At 45.4% G+C, this 23,362-nt stretch overlaps 1 protein-coding gene across 3 annotated transcripts in view; it reads right to left on the bottom strand.

Annotated features, from left to right (window-relative positions):
• Window positions 1-23,362, bottom strand: part of CAPN13 (calpain 13) — a 69,871-nt gene that overhangs the window by 25,369 nt on the left and 21,140 nt on the right. For 2 of the 3 annotated variants that reach the window (XM_061475199.1, XM_061475198.1), the window contains exons 2-8: window positions 19,268-19,516; window positions 11,041-11,110; window positions 9,677-9,795; window positions 5,951-6,084; window positions 3,966-4,140; window positions 3,000-3,071; window positions 1,224-1,309 (exon numbers count right to left, since the gene is read on the bottom strand). In XM_061475199.1, the coding sequence (XP_061331183.1) occupies window positions 1,224-1,309; window positions 3,000-3,071; window positions 3,966-4,140; window positions 5,951-6,084; window positions 9,677-9,795; window positions 11,041-11,110; window positions 19,268-19,516 (905 nt within the window). Of the gene's footprint in view, window positions 1-1,223; window positions 1,310-2,999; window positions 3,072-3,965; window positions 4,141-5,950; window positions 6,085-9,676; window positions 9,796-11,040; window positions 11,111-19,267; window positions 19,517-21,666; window positions 21,940-23,362 lie in introns of those variants that run through there. The other variant, XM_061475201.1, reaches the window with a different exon arrangement.

Below are 23,362 nucleotides of genomic sequence, written 5' to 3'. Positions count from 1 at the left end.
GAGTTGGTCACCCTAGGGTGGGGAACCCTGACTCTGCCTTCCAAGCCCCAGTCACCTGTCCATGTGGTGGAGAGCTTAGTGGGTATCAAGGCAAAGCGCTGTGAAGTGCTGATATTACATTGATGTGTAGAGGGCACATTAGCCAGTCAAATGGGTTGTTTCCAAGCAGCATGTTTATAATTAAGAGATAATTGTACTTTCTGCAGAGTTTAAGATAAATAAAAAGAGCACGAATCAATAATTTATTGATTTATGCAGTTTACCTGTGAACGTGCTTTACTGACATTTCTATTACTGTTAGGATTACAGCTCACCCTTCCAAAGAACGGGAGGATTCTGTCTGAACAGATAGCTATTATCCCAGCCCTAAACATGTCTGCACCACCCGCCAACCCATCCAGACACAACACGCTAGCCTGACTTTTCTCAGCAGAGAAAAGTGATCCTAGCAACAGGGAGAGGCAGGATGCTATTAAATCACATGAGAGTGACACATGAACATCTCTCTAGTCAGGCAACCACTGATGCAATTCCACCAGGAAGACTAATATCTATTTATCCATAAAACACTGTTGCAGTCTTCCTCTGTATCATTCCTTTCCTCAGAAAAGAGCAGTGAGGTTATACACAAAGCAGCAAAGTGGTCTTTGCATCTCCAAAGCTGTGTGCAGGATCCAAAAGATCAGTTCAAGCCATACAGCAGCACTTTGCCTTTGCAATAACCAACGACCCTTTTTCTCTCTCTCTGTGTTCAATACTGCATAAAAATACTGCCCTACCCTCATCGACTCTTCTAACCATCCTTTTCCCACATTCAGACTCATAGGAAGGGGAAGAGGGAGCAAGAAGGAAGATGCATGATTGCTGCAGGAGAATTCAATAGAAGCAGCCAGCCAGTGTCTAGGGAAGTGGCCAGAGCTTACTCCAGGTAATAACAACTCTTTCATCCATGACTTATCTGGATTTACCCACTGGGAAAAATGTACACATAGACAAAAAGGGATACCTGAGCTAGGCCTAGTGATAAGCACATAAAATCAATGCTGCATTAGTTTTTCCCACATTGGATTTCTGTGGGGAGTCGCTTTGCAGATAGAAAGAACACTTATAATGAACTGATTTAGAAATGTCCTTTTCATTACAATGGATGCAATGCAGAGGTCTTCTACAATAAGCCTATAAAAAGTCATCCTTCTTATGAGATTAAATCTTTAAGACCATACTTATCACTCCAAGCCCCCTTCCACTCCCCATGGCCCCATGGATTCCAGATCCTGATGATGTGTATCCACCTATTCTTGTAGCGTATCTATAAAGAAAGAAAAATAAACTCAGTCACAGCTTTTCACAATTGGGATATTCAGTGATGAGGTGGATAATGAAAAGGATCTTCTTCCATACCTGAGACCTGCTTTAACTTCTGATCTCATTTGACTGCAGCTAAAAATCAGCGCCTTTTGCTACAGCATAAAGGAATGACATGTGGGAGAAAACCGTGCCCGATTTGCTTTCCTGAAGACAGTGAAGAGCTGACACACAGGGAAGCAGCAGCATTCCTGCCACGCCGCATGACTTCAGCGGCCTTGGGAAATTCCAGTGTCTAATTCTGCACATCTAATGGTGTGAGTCAGCAAAGGCAGAAACTTTGGGGAATGAGGTCACCAGACTGCCTGGAGTGAATGTCAACAGTGAGCATGAAGAGATGACGATAAACAGAACCTGCAGCTCTATATCTACAGCACTGTGGCTTCCAACAGCTGCGGTTCCAGTGCTTTTCTTGTCTTGCTGTTACTGGTTTAAACCAGAAGCAACTCACTTGCACCAGTCAAAGTGGAAAGGAGAAGCAAACCTTTTGTTTCCAACTCTCTTTATGCATACAGACAGTGCTGGAAACAAATGCCATGGCAGTCTCTTCCCAAGCAAAGGTCTAGCCTGTGGCCAGCCTCAAGTCATCCCACACAGGACACCCCCATGGATGCCTTGGCAAAGGGCAAAGACTGTTTCTCCTCTCCGCACACATCATGAGCAGCACCATGCTGAAACAGCCTGCTTCCTCTCCAATAGCATTCAGGATCCTTCCACCCCTGTGTTGGGGAGAACCAGCTGGGGCTCTCTCTGTAGCCCAGCAACCTTCATCCTTCCATTTTGGAGCCTCTTGGCTACAAGTCCTCCAACAAGAAGCACGCTGACTGATCACGGCACACAGCATGCCATGGCACACGGGGCTATGAACCAAGCTTATACAGAAAATCATGGGAAGAAGGGAGAAAATAACTTAGGTAAAACAATGTCCCCTTTCCAAAGTACTTTAAGTTCTGAGATTAAAATGTGTTTTAGCTCTCTTGCTTGATAGCACAGCCACTGTTTGGTTTCCTTCTTGGCCGTGCTCACTGTTAACTCTCCCTGTGTGCACTACAGCTTACTGGGGTAAGCCATGTTCTGACTTCTGGCTGTAAAAAAAACCTCTCATTTCTTTTGATCTGTGTGATAAATGGGTCCTACTTTCAGATCAGCAATATTAATACCTAGCCAGGAGAAGTTCTGCATGAGTAGAACAGCTTTAAAAGATGGAGAAATGCTGTTCCTGAACCAGTGAGTTATTTACTTTTCACACAGTGATTTTTGGCAGCTTGTGATGGAGCTGAACAAACGTAGATCTGCATTATATGACAAATTCCACAGTTTCAGCCAGTGATTCTATTCCCATTTGAAAAGGAAAAGTGAATTTTTCAAGAGTCAGCATGGAATGCAAATCCCCGGAAATGGCTGTATTTGCTGTTGAAGTGCCCTAAAACAAAAGTGAATTAAAGTTGCATTAGAAAAAATAGATTTTCTCCCTATTCCCATTGTGCCAGAATCCTTCCATCTCCTGGAATCTGAGTTACGTGCTTTCAACAACCCCTCCTAAGTGTGAAGCTAATCAAAATTCCTCTGAGCAGAGCAGCAATGTGATTGTCCTGTAGTGGATCACCAATACAAGAACAAGTCCTTGATCTTACCTTCTCAGCTCCAGTGACAGTGTAGGCATGACCCTGTACAATCCCATTCTTCAGCTCTATATTCCTCATGAGCTGCAGAAGGGAGAGAGCACAGCTTTTAACTCTCTGCCACACTGCGGATGTATGGCCATCAACCCCCACAGCTGTCACTTGGCATGGCACAAAAACACAAGACTTACTTTTGACTACAGCATCATCTCAGATACTTTGGCTCCAGAGGAACGTGACTGTTGTTCCCACTGCAGCCATAAGCAGGTCAGTAAATTTAACAACACTACAGGTCCTCACATATTTCCAAGTTCTTCAATGGACCAGAGCTGCTGCAACCGCAGAATAACCTGGACTGGGTCACTGGCAGGATTTCTCTGCCACCCACAGCCCAGTATCAGCCACCTGAGTTGAGGGGCTAATCCTTGGCTTGTTTGGAAGACAAGCTTCATGTCCCAGTGAAGCAGGCAGGCGCTACATGTGCCATATATCACACTTTGCAGTCTTCCCTTACATGCTGTAAAGGGAAGCCTTGGCAACCTTTTAGCAAGACACTTGCTGAGCATCACAAAGCCTTTTGCAGCTTCCCAGCAGTAACACCTGTAGCCTACAAATCACAAGGCGATAACAGCATCCTCTCACAGAAGAGAGGTGCATTTTGGCTTTGCTAGAACCAATCACAAAGCTAGGAGGTCAAAACCAGTCCTGCTGATAGAAGATACCACTTGCAGTGGAATTAGCCAGGAGAGAAGCCACAGACCCCATTCTGACAGAGCAATCCATCTACACATCTACCAAAAGCCTTTATATTCCTTACTGCATAAGTGTGTCTACTTTCTGCTGCTAAGATCTCTTCAGGCATCCATAGACCGTAGCTATTGCACAGAGTGATTCTGGACTTCCTTTTTCAGTAAAAGGAGCAGCCTTTATGCACACATAGTAAGCCAGGAGACGGATGCTACTGGCCCTGTGACTCACCTGGCCTGAGGTGCTACACCCCATCAGACAATGAGATTTGTCAGCTGCCTTCAGTATCTCATGCAGATCAGGAGGAGGATCCTTCAAGGAAAACTGTACTTGGACTCCACCTGTGAAGTCTACTAAAGCATCAGAAGGGTAGCCCCCATGCAAGTGCTGGTAGGAACCCTGCAACCTGAAACAAACCAAATCCCAAGAAGCTAGTTAGTCCTCACACTCTGTTTTAATAAACAATGCACAGTGATGGCTTTCAAAATGGACATGCACATCAAGGTGGTGAGCACTGGGTATGTAGACACTGGGACCAGTTAATGAAAGGAAACATGACTGAAATACATGGCCAAGCACAACACACACTGTGGAATGAATGAGGCAGAGGGACTTTTTCCTATGTATTCATCCACATGTGTCACAGCTGTCTGGAGCCATTTACAGACAAAGGAAAATAGTAAGGTGCATCTCATGCCAATGCAGACATGATATGGGATATGAGCTGCATCGCATCATGAAATACCCAGTTTCCTTCTTCTGAACAGGAAGGGAGCCAAGGGTTGAATAGTTCAGACGGATGTTTCAGATCAAACAGAGCTGAACTCTTAGTTTCTACATCATATTTTGTCATGATTCTTCACAAAAATGGCCAGTATCCCTTTGCAAATGCAAAATAGGAAGAAGAGAGAGGTGAAGGTATTTGCCCATGCTCCCAAGGCAAGACAGAAATGAGGTTTCAGCACTGTTCTGAATTCACTCTGCTAGAGTGCAATAATAGGATAATAATTTAATATTGCCACCACAGTCCTTGTTGTTTTTATCGTGCACTTTTTATTGAGACAGCAAATAAGCTGGAACATGCCGTACTTAGAGCAGGTAGAGCATGCTGTTAAACCCCACCATACACACTGTATTTAATGAACGTAATCAAATGAAGTCTGCAGCTAATTGTATTTTGAAGGGCTGTCCTTGTCCTACACTGATGAAAAGAATTTGTCATGGGCACCGGGGAATAACTTCTCAAATGGGAATCTTATAAACAGCATCGCTTGCAACTTTAATTTAATAGAGGTTTGGTTTGCTTTGTAATTAAAATCTTATGCAGCAAATTGACGCTGAATCCTGAGTCAACTTTTCTGAGAGAACTCTGGGCAAAATGTATCCTATTCCTGAGACGCCCAAATGCTGCTTCAACATTTGTTTGTTCCTGACCAAATCTGCCAAAACAATTAGCTCTCTTCTTCAGCTTCCCTTTACTGCATTGCAAATGTTACACCAGCTTGAGCTAGGGCAGGTGTACCAAGTTCTAGCCCTTTATACTACCCCTAGTACATGAATGTCTCTTCAGCATGTTTAATAATGGGCAATGTTACAGGTGCTAAGGGACCACACTCTGATCTCTTTACACCTCAGAGGATTTGAAAGGTGATTATCTCTTTATTAATCATCATTAACCCTGCAGTACTTTAGGGACCTCAACCAAGAGTCAGCACGCTCTGTGTGAAATGAGAGCTGACCAGAGACTCACTGGAGCGCATATGTTGTGCCTGGACATGTTCTTCAGCCATGCATCCTCTCACTGCCTGCTCCCAATGTCTGCATGGTCTCTGATTAGTCACTGTAAACAGAGGCAATTCCAGCTTAGAGTTCACAGAGGAAAACACAGAAAGGAAAACAGGCAAAGTCTGCTTGAAGTAAGGAGGAGATGCCCAGCCCCTTTTGTGTCACCAGCCATTGCCCGCTTCATTTTACTCCCCAGGCATTAACATCCCAGAGTTGGACTGGGTGCATTTAGATCTTCCGCCCGAGACCAACAACTCCAGGTTGTGTTGGCTCTGTGTATGCGTGCAGCCACGGCTCCTTGCATAAGCACAGCACGACAATCACAGCTGCTAGCCTGAACTCCTCCCTGTATGCCTTGTGTAAAGCAAAGGGTGAAACCACATGTAGAGAGCATTCAGCAGTGGGTGGAAGAATAGACCAGGTATGTTTACTTGGCATATGCTTTTTCCAGCAAGGATGGCCAGAATTCATTAGACGTTCGAGGGTGTACAGACAGGTATCTTCCATTTAGGAACGGCAGCCGGTCATCTATCACTACATCCACCCAGTCTCCATATTGCCAGAACTGGAAATTAAGAAAAGAAAGAGTACAGATGAGCCCCTTTCAAGAGCTGATACTCATGCCAAGCAACAGCCTCCTGAAATAGCACAGGAATGAATCTAAAACATGGATATGTGCAAGTTCTCTCCTGAAATGCTTCAGGCTAATTGTTAAACAAGCTCCCAAGTGGCTGGATTTCCAAGTGGCAAGGGAAGTCTTTTGGGAATATAAATAGTCCTGTAAACAGTGGGAGGAAATATTAAACAGGGGAAATATGCAAATATTCTTGGGCAATAGGAAGCATTCGAGACGATAAAGAACAATCATGCAGATGGTTCAGTGAGCCTTATTCCTTAGCTGCGCTTGAATTTTCCCCTGCAGCACAGCTCTTGGCCAAAGAGCCTCTGTCAAGATCCAGTCTCTAGTGTTTCTTTCCTTTGTGCTTCCGCTAAGACTCTGAGCTACTGTCATGGACAGGAACTGTGTACTGACTAAGGACTGTTTTGACGTGTTATCCATCTCCTTGATAGATGAGGAGGATGCAGGCGGTCTCTCCAGCATGTGGACAGAGCAGGTGTTTCTCCAGCTGATGAAACCTTTCAAGGGAGAAGATAGGGGAAAAGATGTTTTGGGATGAACTAAAGGAGCAATTTCCAGAGTCATTAGCAGATTAATGTAGCTTAGCATGATTCGCAATCATAAGAGGCCAAGCTCTTATTTGCAGTAATGCTAAGGACTCCAGTGGAAGTATGCCAGCAATAGATTTAGTCCAGCATGATTTTATTTTAACAGCTTTGGTCAATGAAAAACCTCAAAAAGAGCTGTTCTGTTAGAAAAGCACAAGACCAGATGTGCCCAGCAGCAAAGCGGTTTATAGTCTGCTAAGCACAAAGCAGGTTTGATCCTACTCACATCCTGCCTCACCCCAGCCTCTCACTTCCTACATTAGTTGTGGCAGGAGGTGGCACAGTTGGACTCCTGAACTTGAGCTCCAGCAGTAATTGGAGGGTTCTGCTTGATTTTGGCAGGACAGGGTTTGAGAAAAAGCCTGCCACCAGCTGTCCTCAGCCCAAAAGGGAGACAGACAAAGGGAGAGTCCAAAAGGAGCTGCCTTTTCATCATCCAACATACTGTCACCAGTCAACACCAACCAACAGGTCTGCATGGAGAAAAGGTGTGACATCCCGCCACGCTCCCCTATGGTGCTCCACATGCAAGACAAGAGGTGAAAAAGGAAAACAATATGGAACTGCCCATGGGGATTAATGCAGTCCAAACCCACTGAGTGATGTTTTTAAAACCCCAGGTTCTTTGGCAGGGAAATGAAGCTTGGAGGCCTTCTGAAAACAGCATTATATTTTTCTTTCCTGGATAAAGAGAGCTGCTTTGCCCTGACTGCCGCAGACTTTCAGATAGTGGCCTCATCTGAGCTCACAAAGACAGGAAAAGCCCCAATGGGAATGAAAAACCTCATGGAAAATCCTAGGATGCTCTGGGAGTGCAAGAGTGGTGGAGGAGAAGCCATTGTCCTGCATATGCCTTCAGAGAAGGCCAAAGCTTTCACTTTGAGGCTTGAGAGTCTGGCTTCATGGAATTCCTTTATACCCTCAGGATTTAAAGTACTGCAGCCAGGAATATGACAGTAAATGAAACAAAGAATTCCTGTGTAGGCAGGCTGCAAAGAGGGAAGTTCTTTGCTTCCACATTTGTGGGGAGCCTTTTAAATCAGGACTTCATTTTCCTGGGCTTAGAAGAGAAGGAAAAACAAATGGACAGTTGCAAGATGACAATACTGTGTTGTTATTTCACCCCATTGTTTTCCTCCTTTGGCAGGATGTTGCATAAATCCAATTCTGGAATTGAGCAAGGTGAAAACCCCAACAGTTTCAACCGCTCTTTTGCATGGTGTTAGAAGGCACCTTTTGGATGTGTCCTGAAACAGAGATCTTGACCACTTCTGTCCTTTAAAGATTTCATTAGGAACATTAGCACTCAGGGCAGATCCCCCCTGCTTTGAGCTGATGCACTGTGCCATACATAGTCCCTACAGCATACTTAGGTTTCTAACCAGGCTGAGCTACTGCTGCTCCCTGCCACAACATGTGGCACACCTTTGCCTCACAGGCATCAGAGCTTCCGTGGCAGAGAAAGTGATTCCTAGACAAACACAGGATTAACTTTATCCCTGGTGATATAGCATCAGTGTAATTATCCCCTAGATAAAAACATCACTCATCTCTACTACAGCTGATGAAGTGCTCAACACCTTTAACTCTTGCAGCTGAACAGCCAGTGTTGTGTAGGAAGACTGAAGCAGCCCGAGAAGCAACATGCTCCAGATCCAAAAAGGTGAAAAAAAGTTATAAGCTCAAATTATTATGCTAGCATATGATATGGCTCATCTGTGATTCTTCACTGAGCAGAGGACTGGTGGCTTAACCTGTGGATGGCAGTAAAATATCTTTGATGGAATAATTGAAAGCATTGTCGAGAAGCATTTCCATTCAGAGTAGCTTTCTCAGGGGTTTATTGCTCAAGGAAGGCCAGAAAGAGTTGCATTGATTTGCAGATGAGATGACAGTGAAAACATTTTCAAATACTGTAAGGTATTTATACTGCTTCAGATTTGAGGATTGCTCCTAACTAATCTTTTCAAAGCTCTCATGAAAGAAAATCTAGCTTGCATCCTTTCAATGTATTTGAAGCAGACTGCTGTCCCTTTAGCTGGTTTATCTCATACAGTGCACCTCTGCATGCTGGAAATAGGCCAATACAGAAACATCTGGTATACCAAGGAGCAAAGGAACAGAGCAAAATTTAGGCTGCCTGCAAGATAATCCTCCTGGTGCTGCTCCACGGGAGGTCTCAGGAGTCAGAGAAGGCTCAGTGCCAGAACTCTTTGGTACTGAACTACATATAACACAACAATTTGTGAAAGAAGGGGGATGATGAATGGTTGAGTATCTACTGATTGTCTACATCCAGTTGAGCTTCTGGAACTTAACGGTACTGCAGGTGTTTCTAATCCCACAGATATTTGGTCCATTCAGATACAAGAAAGCAAAGCCTGCCAGTGACTATCCTGTCACCTCCCTGGGACACTCAGAGAATTTCAAGAGTGCTTCTCTCTCTGAAATACATCTCCTTTCAAAATATCAAAAGCCTGCTCCCCTGATTTGTCTCCAAGGATTTGTAATTTCAAGCCATTTCTGTGAGCTAAAAGGGCAAGGAAATATATGGGGAAACAAAAAATGAATCCAAGTAGATGAACAACACAGGTGTGGTGACAGCCATAACAAACTGTCCAAATCACAGCAGACACTAGAATGCCATCTAATGCCATACAGGTACACAAATGTATCTGAACAGCTGGTACCAGTATCTCCGGAGTCATAACTTTCCAAAAAGGTTTTCCAGTTCTCTGCAATGCGATTGCACCCCCTGGAGCATGAGGAATCACCGGAAAATTTGGGATTGTCTGCAAATATCTGAACTGGGAGTCAGCACTGAAGAACCGTGGCATTCAAAGCTGTCAAGATCTGGGACTGCTGCTTGGATCCCTGTATAATCCAACCAGCCAAGCCCAAGCAGTACCAATACAGCAGAGAGTACATACCCGGAAATGAAAAATCCCAGCATAATCATTCTGGAATCCTTGATCCCTTGGTAAAACGTTTCCCAAAAATTGCTTCTGCAGTGTCAGGGAGCCCAGGGCAGCCAGCATCCAGCAGTCACCTCAAGGGAGATAAGAATGCAGTGCATTCAGTCAATTACCACTGTGGACCATAACTAACTCTTTAGGAAGGTGGACTTCAACATCTGAGACATCCAAGAGCTGGTTTGTTAAAAGAAACCAACGTTCTTGCATCTCCTGTCCAGCCCCCAAAGCACTGAATGCAGTATTCACCAGCAATGTCCACTGGGAACCCTGATGCCACCCAGCCATTCTCTTCTACTTTCATTCTCCTGTCTTTTGTGGTCATGTTGAAACCTGCAATCTAGAATACTGTTTAGGAAGTCGTCAAACCTTTCCGTGGGGTGAAAAATGGAAAGACATTTCTATATATAAGATAGTTCTGGTGTCCTCAACATAAAAAGGACATGGAACTGTTGGAACAAGTACAGAGGAGGCCACGAGGATGACCAGGGAGCTGGAGCACCTCCTGTATAAAGATAGGCTGAGAAAGTTGGGGCTGTTCAGCCTGGAGAAGAGAAGGCTGCGTGGAGACCTCATAGCAGCCTTCCAGTATCTGAAGGGGGCCTATAGGGATGCTGGGGAGGGACTCTTCATTAGGGACTGTAGTGATAGGACAAGGGGTAATGGGTTAAAACTTAAACAGGGGAAGTTTAGATTGGATATAAGGAGGAAATTCTTTCCTGTTAGGGTGATGAGGCCCTGGAATGGGTTGCCCAGGGAGGTTGCGAATGCTCCATCCCTGGCAGTGTTCAAGGCCAGGTTGGACAGAGCCTTGAGTGAGGTGATTTAGTGTGAAGTGTCCCTGCCCATGGCAGGGGGGTTGGAACTGGATCTTAAGGTTCTTTCCAACCCTAACTATTCTATGATTCTATGATTCTATGATATGGGAGCAGAGCTGCTTCCAAAGACAAGCATGGTTATGGGCCAGGAGAAAAGGATGGAACTGATAAGGGTGCAGACACATGTTGGAGCTGTGCCTACTTATCCCAGAACTGTGACCCTTGTACATGAAGCATCTGCCCGATCTCATTTGCACCTTGTCCTTATATACGTAGCGGGCAGGTGTCATAAATAAGTAACAAGGATTAGAGCTGCAGCATTTGGGAATCCTGTTAAATATCTGCAATAAATTGTGTGTGAACTTGTGTGAGCCTGGATTGACCTGCAATAATTGTTTACTGCAGCTACCATGGTCTTCCCATCGAGCACTCAGAACATAGCGAAACAAGCACAGGTTATTGCTTTGTGCCAGCCTTTTCCAAACCAGCATTATATGACCTTACCTATTTCTCCTTGCATGATATCAAATCTGCTAACTCCATCTATGATCAAATGAGGATTTCTCTGCAGTTCCTGGAAGAAGGAAAATGCAAAGAGCAGCATGAGTACCCTCCCGTGCCAGCAATGTGTTACTGCCCCTTGGAGCCCCTTGTTTGCTTACCTTTTCCACATCTGAAAACTATTCCTCTTGAACCCTGATGTTTTTTGCCTGTCACCAGCAGAACCAGAAGAGATACTCAGGCATCTCTTCTTTAGTCTGCTCAGCTATTCCTAGGGATGGGGGCTTGTAGCTGGGTGTGTGCTGAGCTTTCATTTGGGTTTCTCTAGTGCTAACAACACATTTCAAAGAGGGCTCTGAGCCTGGCTATAAAATCATGCTCTTTCCTGAGGGAGAGAGGGGCTCCCTGTGTGGAAACACAGAGGTTTCCAAGCAGTGCGGAGCAGGATCTGTACTTCAGCTCAGCAGTGGGTCTAGGAACTTTTTATTCTCTGAGCCTTTTTTGTTTCTATGCAGGACTAAAACGGATCAGCCAGGGCTGCTCTTCATCACTGGTGAGGAAGCTATAGAAAAAGAGCTTAATCTCTGGCTGCAAAATCCCATAGACCTGGCTGGCATTTTTAGTTCAGGGAGAATTTCCTTGCATTCCTTGAGTCTGGCTTGGGCAGTGAAGGGGAAATACTCCAGAGCCTGGTTAGCACGCAGAAATATGAACCATTCTCCCATCTGTGTCTGCTATTGGTCTGGGATATCAGACTGCTTAGGTAGAAATGGCCCAAGCATCCTCTGTGATACCCTTGGCACACCCCGACTGGGTAAAGCTGTTTTGAAAGAGCTATCAGCCTTAAATAGGAAAGTCATCGCACACCTAAGAAAATGAAGAGATAAAAGGGAGAAAAAACACACCATCTGAGTAAGAAAAATAATACAGCAGCTCGTCCTTAAGCAGGCCCTGGCATTTCTTCTCCCAAATCGATTTGACATGCTGCACAAAAATGAGACCAGCGCACAACGTGACTCGCACGGTTGCATGAGCTCAGCATTAGCAAACACTGTCAGGTTTCTGAAAGAGCTTCACGGTGATCAAACCCCTCCAAGAAGTTTCCCTGTCAGGAGCAGATACAACGCAATGCTGCTGCTCCAGGCTGGTGGACACATCATGCTCCCACAGCACTGCTGACACCAGGGAAAGCAGCCCTGGCAGGCATCTTCCTTGACAGATGCTTTTGTGTAGCCATCCTCACCTATCCCTGGACTTCAGGGATTTGTGGCAAGAGATTTAACAACAGCATACAGGAATGGGTATTTTTGTTCCCCCATCATTTTTGAGGCTGTTGAAGTCTTAGCTGTCCCAGGGAGGGTGGCTGGGCTCTGATGAATGTGCTACAATGCAGAGCGGCCATAGGGGCAACCACCATATAGAAACATCAGCCTGAAACTGATGGGAAGACAGCTGCTTCTCTTATGCAGATTCCCAAAGAAAGGGCTGATGCTCTGCTCTCTCCTGGGACAATAAAGCTCTTAAGTGCACTGTTACAGAGACCACCTGAAAAGTCAGCCCATTAGATGCCTCAGCAGATATCCTATTGCCCATCAAGACCGTTAACTCCCCAGTAAACAAACAGGGATGGGTTGAGTCACTAAGCAGGTTCCTTGCAGAGAACAACCAGTGATTTTGTCTAAAAAAAAGAAGACATGATCTGAAGTCAGCCCCATCCAACATGCCTTGACTGTGCATACAGATGATTGTGGTTATCATAGGGGACAAAAGATGAAGGCAAACACTCTTGCTATAATCCTCAACCACAATACATTAATCTTTGTTTCCAGGAGGGGTCTATTCCTACAGATTCAGAAGCAGAAGCTGCGGAAAAGGCAGGAGGGGCAGCAGTGGGGTATTGCAAGACCAGGTACTCATAAGAGCTCTGGAAGAGCACGACCCCTGCAGTCAGTGGTGGAATGGCTGTTCCCTTGAAGGATGCTGTGTGGAGAGAGCCTGAGCTAAACATAGAGGGTTTCTGAAAGAGTTTGGAGACGACATAGTTGTGCTGGGTGCTTTGGAAATGTGGTCCTTCTCAACCAGGAGGAAAGGAAACCTCCAGTTAGCTCCTCTTCCTTCAAAGTCATAAAACACCAGAAACTATCATCTACTAGTGAAAAACACAGCTAAGCACATAGTTGCCATACACAAATCATAGAATCACAGAATAGTCAGGGTTGGAAAGGACCTTAAGATTATCCACTTCCAAGCCTCCCTGCCATGGGCAGGGACACCTCACACTAAACCATGTCACCCAAGGCTCTGTCCAACCTGGCCTTGAACACCGCCAGCGATGGAGCATTCACATCTTCCTTGGCAACCCATTCCAGTGCCTCACCACCCTTACAGTATGCCTTGCTATTTGCTAGTCCTCAAATTGCACAACAAATAGAGAAACCACAGATTTAATTATGAATCTGTCCAGAAGCAGCCGCCTGTTTCACTGTGAAATTATGATGAGGCTTTGCAGCATCTTCCCTTCTCAGACTTCTCAGTTTTAGCTGGAGGGGTAAAAGAAGAGGAAGCTCAAGGAGACACGTGGTTAATCCTCAGAGTTCCCATGAGTCCAGCAGTGAAGGCAACCATATGGTCTGCAAGTCAAACACTGCCTAAACTTATCCCCCCAGGACAAAGCTATCATCGCTGGCTTTCCCTGGCCCACTGAAGATTTCATTATGCATTCAGAATAAAAGAGAAGTTCAAGTTCAAACCACTTCATCCTCTGGGGAATAGTTTTACCACAGAAGTACTGTTTATCCAAAGGGCAAGATGGAGAATTAATTTAAGAGGTGGAAGGACAGCGCACTGTACATGCATTTGCCCATGAAGTTCTTTTTATAAGTGCTTGAAATTCTTAAGGAAGAACAAGTCCCCAGAAGCTACAGGTGAGTAGTGTAGATGTAAGCCACATGCAAAGGACACAGTCAAACATTCCTGCGGAAAACTGGAAGCCCAAGGTGGGATTTTGTGGGCAGCACAAGTCAGTCTGGTTGCAGGCTGCTCCTCAGTATGGTGGTCTGGCTGTGGCCACTTTCCCCCAGATCTCCCCGCTGGCCCAGCATGATCCAAGTGCAGGCTCAAGAGATGAAGAAGCAGGAGATGGCTCTTTGTACAGCACTCTCCTGATCCGTTCACCTTAACCCTACAGTAAAATCCCAGCCTGGCTTCTGTTCCTGCCACAGCACCACATCTTTCCCTTCAGCTGCACTTGCACCACTCCCTCCTGCTCCCGCTCCACCTTCCTGACACATCCTGCCATGGTAAGCCGCAGTGTTCCCCCTTTAACACACATGTTAAAAGAAATAAAAAGGCTGTGATTAATTGAAACCAAACTCTGTTCTCAGCTGGACAAATCTTAATTCAGCATCACTGATGTGCCTGGAATATCGTTGCTCTGGAACAAGAAGCAAACACAGTATTGCAGTTCCCTGGGCTGAGGGAACATGACTAGCAGCGCACTGAGGATTGGTCAGACACACCATTACGTACGTCCCACAACCACAGGAAACTCCACAGGGTAACTAACACAGAAACAAGGTGGTTGGAATGACAAAGGAGGGAAGAACAAAGGATAAACTGTGCTGGCACACACCAAAGGTCTGCCTGTTGCAATGACTTGCCTCCAACAGCTTGGGGAGAGAGAGAAATAACCAAGCAAGCTGAAACTAATGCTCCTCCTGTATACATTTTCCCACTCTCACCACTTAGAGGCTAAAGGACTTCCCAGGCTGAAGGCTTTATCCACAGTTTAGTGTTTATTAGGCCTTTTGGGAATTGGGAATCTGCCTAATCTGTTTACTTTTGTAAGCTCATATTGCGTTTTTCTTTGACATTCTCTTAGACGGGAAGAACTGGGCTAATCTCAAGGGTTTTGCTTGCACCACCAGAACTCAGCTCCCTGCTTTACAGCAGAATAGCTCAAATCCTAATTACCTGTGGTCAATACAAATGCCTTAGTTGCTTAAAAACCCCTGCTCTGCCCCAGCTCGCTTTCACAATGGAAGATGGAGGTCGTCAGGCCCACACATGTAAGAGCAGAGTCCTGTTGGAGGACAGACTGGTGTGCAGCAACCAGCAGGAACAGAAACCAGCTCGGATTTTACCTGCAGTCGGTTTGCTTTGTGTGGCTCAATGCTAAAAAACAATGACAGTTGCAAACACAGGAGGTAAATACAACGGAGGGAAACAAGGGAGATAGACCTGTCTACCCCAAGCCTTTGAGAGGCGGTTTCCTTACAGGTCTTGAAACCTCCCACTTAGACCATACAGTACAAAGCTGGGTGTTACCAACTGTTCCCCTGTGGTCATCACACCACAACCATATAATCCTGCTAGCTGAGTCCCCAGCCTGAGAAGGAGGGAGGCAGGCAAGACCATCAGAGTGCTGCTTCTCCCTTAACCTGTGATCCATGCATTCCCCCTCCACACACACACATAACCAGCCCTCTCCAAAAATCAATAGATCCAGGAGATACTACGCAAATAAACCCTCCTCATTTAAAGCCTGTGCAGAAAGATATAGGTGATAAATGGAGATGCACTGCAGCTTCCCCGGCTGAAAGATACGAACTCTGAAGCTGAGGTCAGATGCAATCAGCCGAGTAGGCAAGGGCTGACACAATGGCAGCCTGGAAACGCTGTTCAATTACACTGATTGCACGCACACCCTCAAAATAAGGTGAATTGATTTTGATTTCCATCAAGGAGAAATACTGAGCAGGATCCAAGGGCCCTGTGGCTCCTGGGAAGCACTGGAGCTGTGAACTCCATCAGGAACAGCCGGCAAGCAGCTTTGGCTCATGCCAGGGAATGGCCCCAGGTTGACAGACTTGCAAGTAGCGCTATCCCTCATCGCCGCTCATTTCCCGTAACTTGCTTTATTAAAGCACTCATGTGACAATCTGTATTTCTCACTCCCACCCCTTTTTCTTTAATATAAGAGCTAAGTTTTTAAGCTAACTACAAACCATTGTCTGATTTCTTGCCTGAACCAAACCTGTCTTTTTCTCCCCTCCAGCTAGACAGGCCAAGGCTGATGCAGTAGGAACTCAGCTCAGTTTATCTGTCTGGTAAGATTTTGACTTCTAAATGATTTTTTTTTTCTTGTAAAAGGATCCATTTTGGCTTAGTCAGTTCCTGGGTTCAAAATTCCTTCATGCTGATGGTATTTTCTGGGAATTTAATAAAATGCCAATGAACAAATAATCACCAGAAGCAGTGCAGAATCACTCGGGTCCTGACAGGAGGTTACATTTGCTTTAGGAAGGGACAGAGGAAGGGAGGAAAAAGTGTGAGGAAGCCCTTCTGCAAAATTACTGAATCAAATGACAAATCACTTTTCCCAGCAAACAAGCACTGGCCCAAAATGTGTCATTTCCCCAAATGCTTTTCAGATGCTAAGTGCAGCAGCACAGTTCTGAGCCTCTGCTAAGAAAAAAGGATATATCCCTTGCTCAAGCTCAAACTAAAGTAATCTCTTTCTGTGGCTTCTACCCAAGGCCACAGACTGGTGGACTTCTCTTAGACCCTATTCTTCGCTTCCCCTGACACCAGATATGAGATAAATACCCAAGAACTCCATGCCCTGATGCTGTGAACAGACTGTGATGATGCAGAGGAAACCCATGTTGGTTACGTCAGTCCTTTCACCACACACACTCCTACAAATTGTATCAGAGGCACTCAGTGATTTCTCTCACGTTGATCCAGGCCTGTCTACCTTGTAGCTTTTCCCTCTCTTCTGGTTGCCCCCCAAGCATCACAATCTGCGTTAAGCAGGGGATGGACTTTTTTTGCTCAGCAATCCCTCCCTCCATAAGGGAGCTACAGGGTCCTGAAGAGACAAAGGGTGAGCAGTGCAGGAGCAGTGGCCTGTGACCTTGAAGACTCAAGAAAAATCTTCAGCAGCTTCACCCTCTGCCCATTTTAGTCTTTTTGTAAAGCATAAGCACTGAAGATTAGAAACTATCCTTAACATTTGTAATGGGTATCGTATTGAGCCAGCGGTGGGCTATCCCTGATGCAGGGGCTGATTGAGTACATGGTTATCTCCTCTCACACATAGAATCATGGAATGGTTTGGGCTGGAAAGGACCCTAAGATCATTATTTCCAACCCCTTGCCATGGGCAGGGACACCTTCCACTAGAGCAGGTTGCTCCAAGCCCCGTCCAACCTGGCCTTGAACACTGTCAGGGATGGGGCAGCCACAGCTTCTCTGGGCAGCCTGTGCCAGGGCCTCAGCACCCTCACAGGGAAGAACTTCTTCCTTATATCTAACCTAAAACTCCCCTGTTTAAGTTTGAACCCATTACCCTTTGTCCTATCACTACAGTCCCTGATGAAAAGTCCATAGCATCCTTGTAGGCCCCCTGCAGATACTGGCATATACCACATTCAAAAACATAAGCAACGTTAGCCAAGGTAAAGCATTCCACATTCAACACCACTACAATTCACATTGTCTGGATCATCCTAATTCAGTTTCTTTTTGCATTTGTATAGTACTATGCATTATGGTCAGAACCAGAGTGAAATCTTTAGCCTAAACCTTAATTGATCAAAATTGTGTATTCAGCAACAGCAGATCATTCCACGACTTCCTCTGTTCCACTCAACTGCTTGTGTGAAGGAAAAGCACAGAAGTTCATTTGTTCTGAACATTTCAAAAGAAGCCCCTCAGTTTTTTAAATCTGACATAACTCTTCAAGGAGAATTTCCCTTTGGTTTGGCTTTGGAAAGGCCCAGCTATAGAAAATAATCTGTTCAGTTTAAAATAGAACTTCCCTTCCACTCCTCAAAACTGTAGGTGAACCAAAAGAACAGCTAATTGCAGAGCTCCTACTGGATCTGGTACCTCCAGCCCCACTTCTAGTAATGTTTGAAGTACCCCATGCAAAATCTCCGTTAGAAATTGCACACGTTTTAATGGACATAGACTGAGGGCCTGGGGATGAAAACACAGCCTGGAACAGTCTCCATTTGATGGGAAACTGCAGCTACTGCAGAGTTAGAGGTGGCATTTCAGATGTTGTCCTGGTGCTCCTGACTCACGTCTCCCTTCAGACTCCCATACTGAATCAGCTCACTTTACAAGCCACGTGCTATAGCACCAACATAGATGGAAAGTGCTGCCTTTACCTTTGCACACACAACTTCTCTGATACTTCCAGGCCCTGCTGCAGCAGCAGGTAGTGAGAAATTCAAGCCTCAAGTCCCATCCCTCTTACCACAATACTCAGCCACATCCCTGTTGGTGTCCAGGTTGCAGCTTCTTCTCCATCTACTGCTTCACCACATCACATTCCATTTACACCAAGGCGGGGGCTTCCCACCTTTCCATTCAGGCATCCACATTTACAAGCTCTGCAGGCTCCCTCTGCTAGCCTGTTTCCCTTCTGGAACCCATGGCTTTCAATGTCCATGCTGGTAGCAGCCTCTGATGCTACTATGCCATGGCCACCACATTGCCAGCCTTCAGTGTACCCTCATTGCCCTACTTGCGTCTGCCACCTAAATAAATCTTCCCCAGTTGTCTTGTTCTGTCTCTCACAGTTACTCTCCCTATCCTGAGGGTTCCCCTCAGGAAGAAGGACTGGTTTGCTCCAGCCCAGGGAAGCCAGAGGCCCCAGGCACCAGTGCTGTGCTCAGAAAAACCCAGCAAAGGAGCAGCACATGGCAAACCCAGTAGCTGCATTAGCAGCAAATGGTACATAGCAGTGCTATATAACACAGTCATGGAAAGATTCCCTAAAGCAGGTCCTAGGATAAAAGGGCTGAGTATGTGATTCCACCTTCCAGTTTAAACATCCGTATGCCAGATAATGACAACTGCCTACTAAACTGCAACTGCAAATCAGCAGATAAACACACTTCATCTCATGCCTCGTCCCAATTACTTTAAATAGGTATTGCTGAGTCAGTGGCTTGGATTACAGAAGTTGGAGATCTTTAATAGAATTAGACAGCTTTTCAGGTTTGCACAAAGTCCCCTAGAAGCAGATCAAAGTGGGAGCACTAGCTCTAGTCAGGTTCATTGTTGGAAACAAGCTTCCTATAAAAATGCACCCAATGAAATCATTAATGTTACAGAGGTTATCTTTCCTCCACACATCCCACTTCAAGAATCCCCCAGGGGTGTGCTCCCAGTGGTCTCCTTGGGGTAACCAACCACCCAAAATGGCATAACTCACCGTTGGCCTCTTCCAGTGTATTTGACGCAGCTTATCCTCTGGGAGCAGGTTGGGACCGATGGAGCTGACATGAGCAGGGAAGGTGGCATCCTCAAAAAGCACTCCTTGGCTCAAACACAAGGCTCGCAGGTGGTTGAAGTCCTGGTTATTAAATTTCTTCAGGTTCTGGAGGCTTCCCGTTGTCCCTGCTGCTTGCCAGCCCCGCTCCGACGTTAGACCAGAGCCAGGGGCAAACATTGTGCTCCTTTCCTGTGAAGGGGAGACATAGACTGCTATTAGTTTCCTGATCAAAAGTGGTGCGCTAGGAGTGTATGGGAAAGCAAACACCTCCCCCTGCCCCCGAGAGTTTGGTGCTTGCAAAGCTGGGGGCAGTCACAGTGACAAAATCCTTATTAGCTAGAAATGCATGGGGAAAGAGTTGTTGTCAAATCCCAACTGGTTTATCTCAAACCAGTGCTGTCACTGCTACAAGTTCAATTTTGAGTCTACCCTGAAGACAGGGAGCAAAGCTGTTAACAAGCCGCTGTGTTAGCATTGAGGTGCAACACAAGTGAGCATGAGGGATGGAGCAGGAGCTGCAGACATAGGGGAAGATGGAGGTGTGTGAGCAGGAAGGATGCTGTGAGGTACCCAGGGCTCTTCTGGCCATGTATCATGCCTGTGCACATGGCATTTTTGAGTTGCTTTATTTCATTTCCATCGGTAAGTGCTTGATGGACTTACCTTTCCTTGGGTTCTGCTCCATCTGCTCCAAAGACCCCATGCGCATTGGGGGTGGCTTCCAACCAGCTTATACAGACAACCCACTAGACTCCCTACAGTGCTGATATAGGACCAGCAGTTCCTGCCCACGGCTTCCACTTAAGATGTATCTTCTCATAAATTAGCACTAGAAGATCCACCACATGCCCTGGGCAAGCCACTCCTACATTTAATTAACCAACTTCACTGTGTTAATTTCTAGCCTGGAGTCACTTAGTTCCACTTTTAAGTCACAGGATGTCACATCTTTCCACTCCCCCCCCTTTTCTTCTATTTATTTATTTATTTATTTACAGTTTTGGTAGATGAAAGGCTCTTTCCTACCAAACAAACTCATCTGTAGGTCCAAGATGTTCCTAGTGCAGCACAGAGAGCAGATGGCTCCAGTAAGAGCAAAGCCTCAGATTTGTGTAGGGAATCATTCACACATGTGAAAAACACACTGAAGGTGTGATACAGCCCCCCCCCCCCCCCCCCCATGTTTTTTCTTAGTGTAATCCCCATTCTCTATCCTTCAAGTCACTTGGCCTCCTGGCCTTGTAACAACAGCATAGAAAAAATAAGGAGTTTTGCATCTCATTGTTTTAATTAAAAGCCCCACAAAAAAAATCAGATAGAATTCAGAAACCTCCCTCGGCCAATAAGAAGAGAACGTTCCCCTTGGGCTTGCATTTTTTAATACAATGGAAATAAATCTCATGTAATGTACCATAACACGACAAGGGAATGGCTTCTTCTTAACAAATACTCATTTGAAACTGTGCCCAGGCCCCATGCATGCTAAGATCTATTTCTTGCAACAGCGTTCCAGCAAAACTGATTAGTAATTCCAAAACTCAAATTAAAACTAGCAGAGCTTGAAGGCTGGGTCTGACACACGTTCCCTCTCTTCTGACAGAGAACAAGAGTTTTTAGCGTGTGTATGTGTGTGTGTTTAATTGCGTTGTTTAACATATCCGGAATAAATTAGCATCCAGACTGAAGAAAAGAGTACACTTAACTGCTTCTCCCTGGCAGGGATAACTTTATCAGCACTGTGTCTGGGGGCACACATGCACAGATACACAAGCAATATATCCATCCGTGCCACTGTGCAGGCAGCGATACCTAGCCGGCGTTGTCCTGCCTGCCCCAGCGCGCTCTGCCAGCCACTTCGATTGGAGGGGGAAGCATCCTGAACCCTGGCCACAGCCCTCTCCTGGTTAACCCTCACGGGTGCATCAACAGCAGCCTTTAGAGGAGAATATTGCCTACCTGGCAGGGGGAGCTTCTTACCATTACTGAACTCTGAGACAGAAAGACTTTAAAGGGACAAAGTCATAATGCAATAGGTCTCAGAGGCATTGCCCTTGGACTGGTCCTTGCTACAAGATGTTGGAGGAGATTGGGAAGGATTTCAAACACTTGCAAAAGCTGGTGTCAGACATAGAATCAAAGAATAGTTTGGGTTGGAAGGGACTTTAAAGACCATCTAGTTGCAACCCCCTGCATACACATCTTTTGGGTACAAATGTCACGCGTCACACAAACTCTGGAGAAGAACAAGAGACCGCCTCTCAGCTAAGGACAGAAATCATTATTCACAAGGGATTAAACATTTACTTAGTCCTGGCATCTCCTCCAAAACATTTATTTACCCGAAACCTGGAAAGGTGAAATCACACCCCAATTTGCATCTGCTGCTCTTTTTTGATTCCTCTTCCTTCCCAGCAGGGAGAGATCCGTTTTCTTGATGGCTGTCTCAGAGGGTCGAATTGTGAGGGTGGGGAAGGGAAGTAGAACAGTGGAAAAGCTACAGAGAGGATAAAAAGAGATCAGGTGCGACAGTTGGAAGGGATGGGAAATAAAGGGGGAGTCCTTGAGGATATCAGAACAAAAAGGTTGGTGAACCCTGCAGAAACTAAACCTGGGAACGACAAACACCCACCATTTCCTGCATTAAACAGCTTAAAAACCAGCAGCAAATGGTGTCTCTCGTTTCCCTCCAGCATTCATTCATGAAAGATGTCAAGCCACTATTATAATCAGGTACTCAATGGTGGCAAATGCTACTGACAGCTAATTACACTTTGCATAAAGATTTATGTCAGAGTACAGACATAATTTCCTTCAATGGCTCCTGATATTTTTCACTGAGTAAAAAGTAGAAACAGGCAATTAGAAAACATGCGTCTGCTTCACAGTGAACCCTCTCCTTTCCAATGATTTCTCAAATCATTTCCATTCCATGATGGCTCAGATGGCTTTCTGTACCTTAGGAAGAGCAGCTGAATTTTCTCAAACAATACAAGGAACACAAGAAAAGCCAAAAAGCCAGCAGCCCTTCTTTTCCTGCTTCCCCTCAAACACTCCAAACTATCAATCAAAGGTTTCATCTCACCCATAATATTCAATATATACTACAGTAACTCAAGCACTTTTTCCCTCTAAGATGCTGCTATTCACGTATTTGGAGCATTGTAAAAGCTTCAAGGAGTCAGCTCCAGAACTGTCTTACAATGAAGGGAAGTGTGAGTTTGTGGGCTCTCCTTGCATTCAGATTAAAAACGCCGACAGCAAAATGAGCAGGCAGAGCAAGGAGCTGAACTTGGGCATCCCAGACCTCAGATGGACAACATCTCCTTGTACATACAATGTGTGAAAGCCTTGAGAGCACAGAAAATCAAAACCAAAGCCAGGCATCTGGCAGTCCTCCAGGAGATTACATCCCCAGTGGCATCTTGCACAACCTTCTGCTCCAAAAAGCCTATGAAATACTCCCTCCTGGCTATTTATTAAGTCAATTTTCTCCTCATTTTGCATACATAGCATAGGACAGTTCCAGATACCTTTTTTCTACCTCATTTAACAGCAGCCTACAGTAACTATAGAGACCTCCTCGTCTTAGGATCTCCACTCCCACTTGATTCAATTACTTCTGACAACTTACCATTTTACTATGAGGCTCTTTCTAGGACAGCAAATTCATCTTTTCTTCCCCTCCAGGTACCATTAAGGACAGGAACTCTAATTTATTCTATCTCTCCAAGCGAAATCGTTCTCAGTGTGTCTGTGGTGCTTTCCCAGCACCATTACATGTATTTCACCTGCTTCATCTTGTACTAAGTAAAACAGCAAAGGGATGTTTTACCTGCAATGCCTCCGGTGTAACTCTCCAGCCGACACCAACAGTGACAAACTGGCTGGCACTACCCATGTTCTCCTTTATAGGGCAGCTTTTGCCACACCTTAAGTAAACATAACTGAGTTGAAATCAAGTTCAAGGCCAAAAGCAAGCAATCTGACTTGGGTGTAATAGTTTCATGCAGACATCATACCATGGGGAGATATATA

Source organism: Pezoporus flaviventris, unplaced genomic scaffold (genome assembly GCF_033815535.1).
Source record: "Pezoporus flaviventris isolate CSIRO_AGI_PZ_B2104156 unplaced genomic scaffold, CSIRO_AGI_Pfla_v1 ptg000083l, whole genome shotgun sequence".
In the NCBI taxonomy this organism is placed as follows: Eukaryota; Metazoa; Chordata; class Aves; order Psittaciformes; family Psittacidae; genus Pezoporus; species Pezoporus flaviventris.
This window is presented reverse-complemented; position numbering and strand designations above follow the sequence as displayed.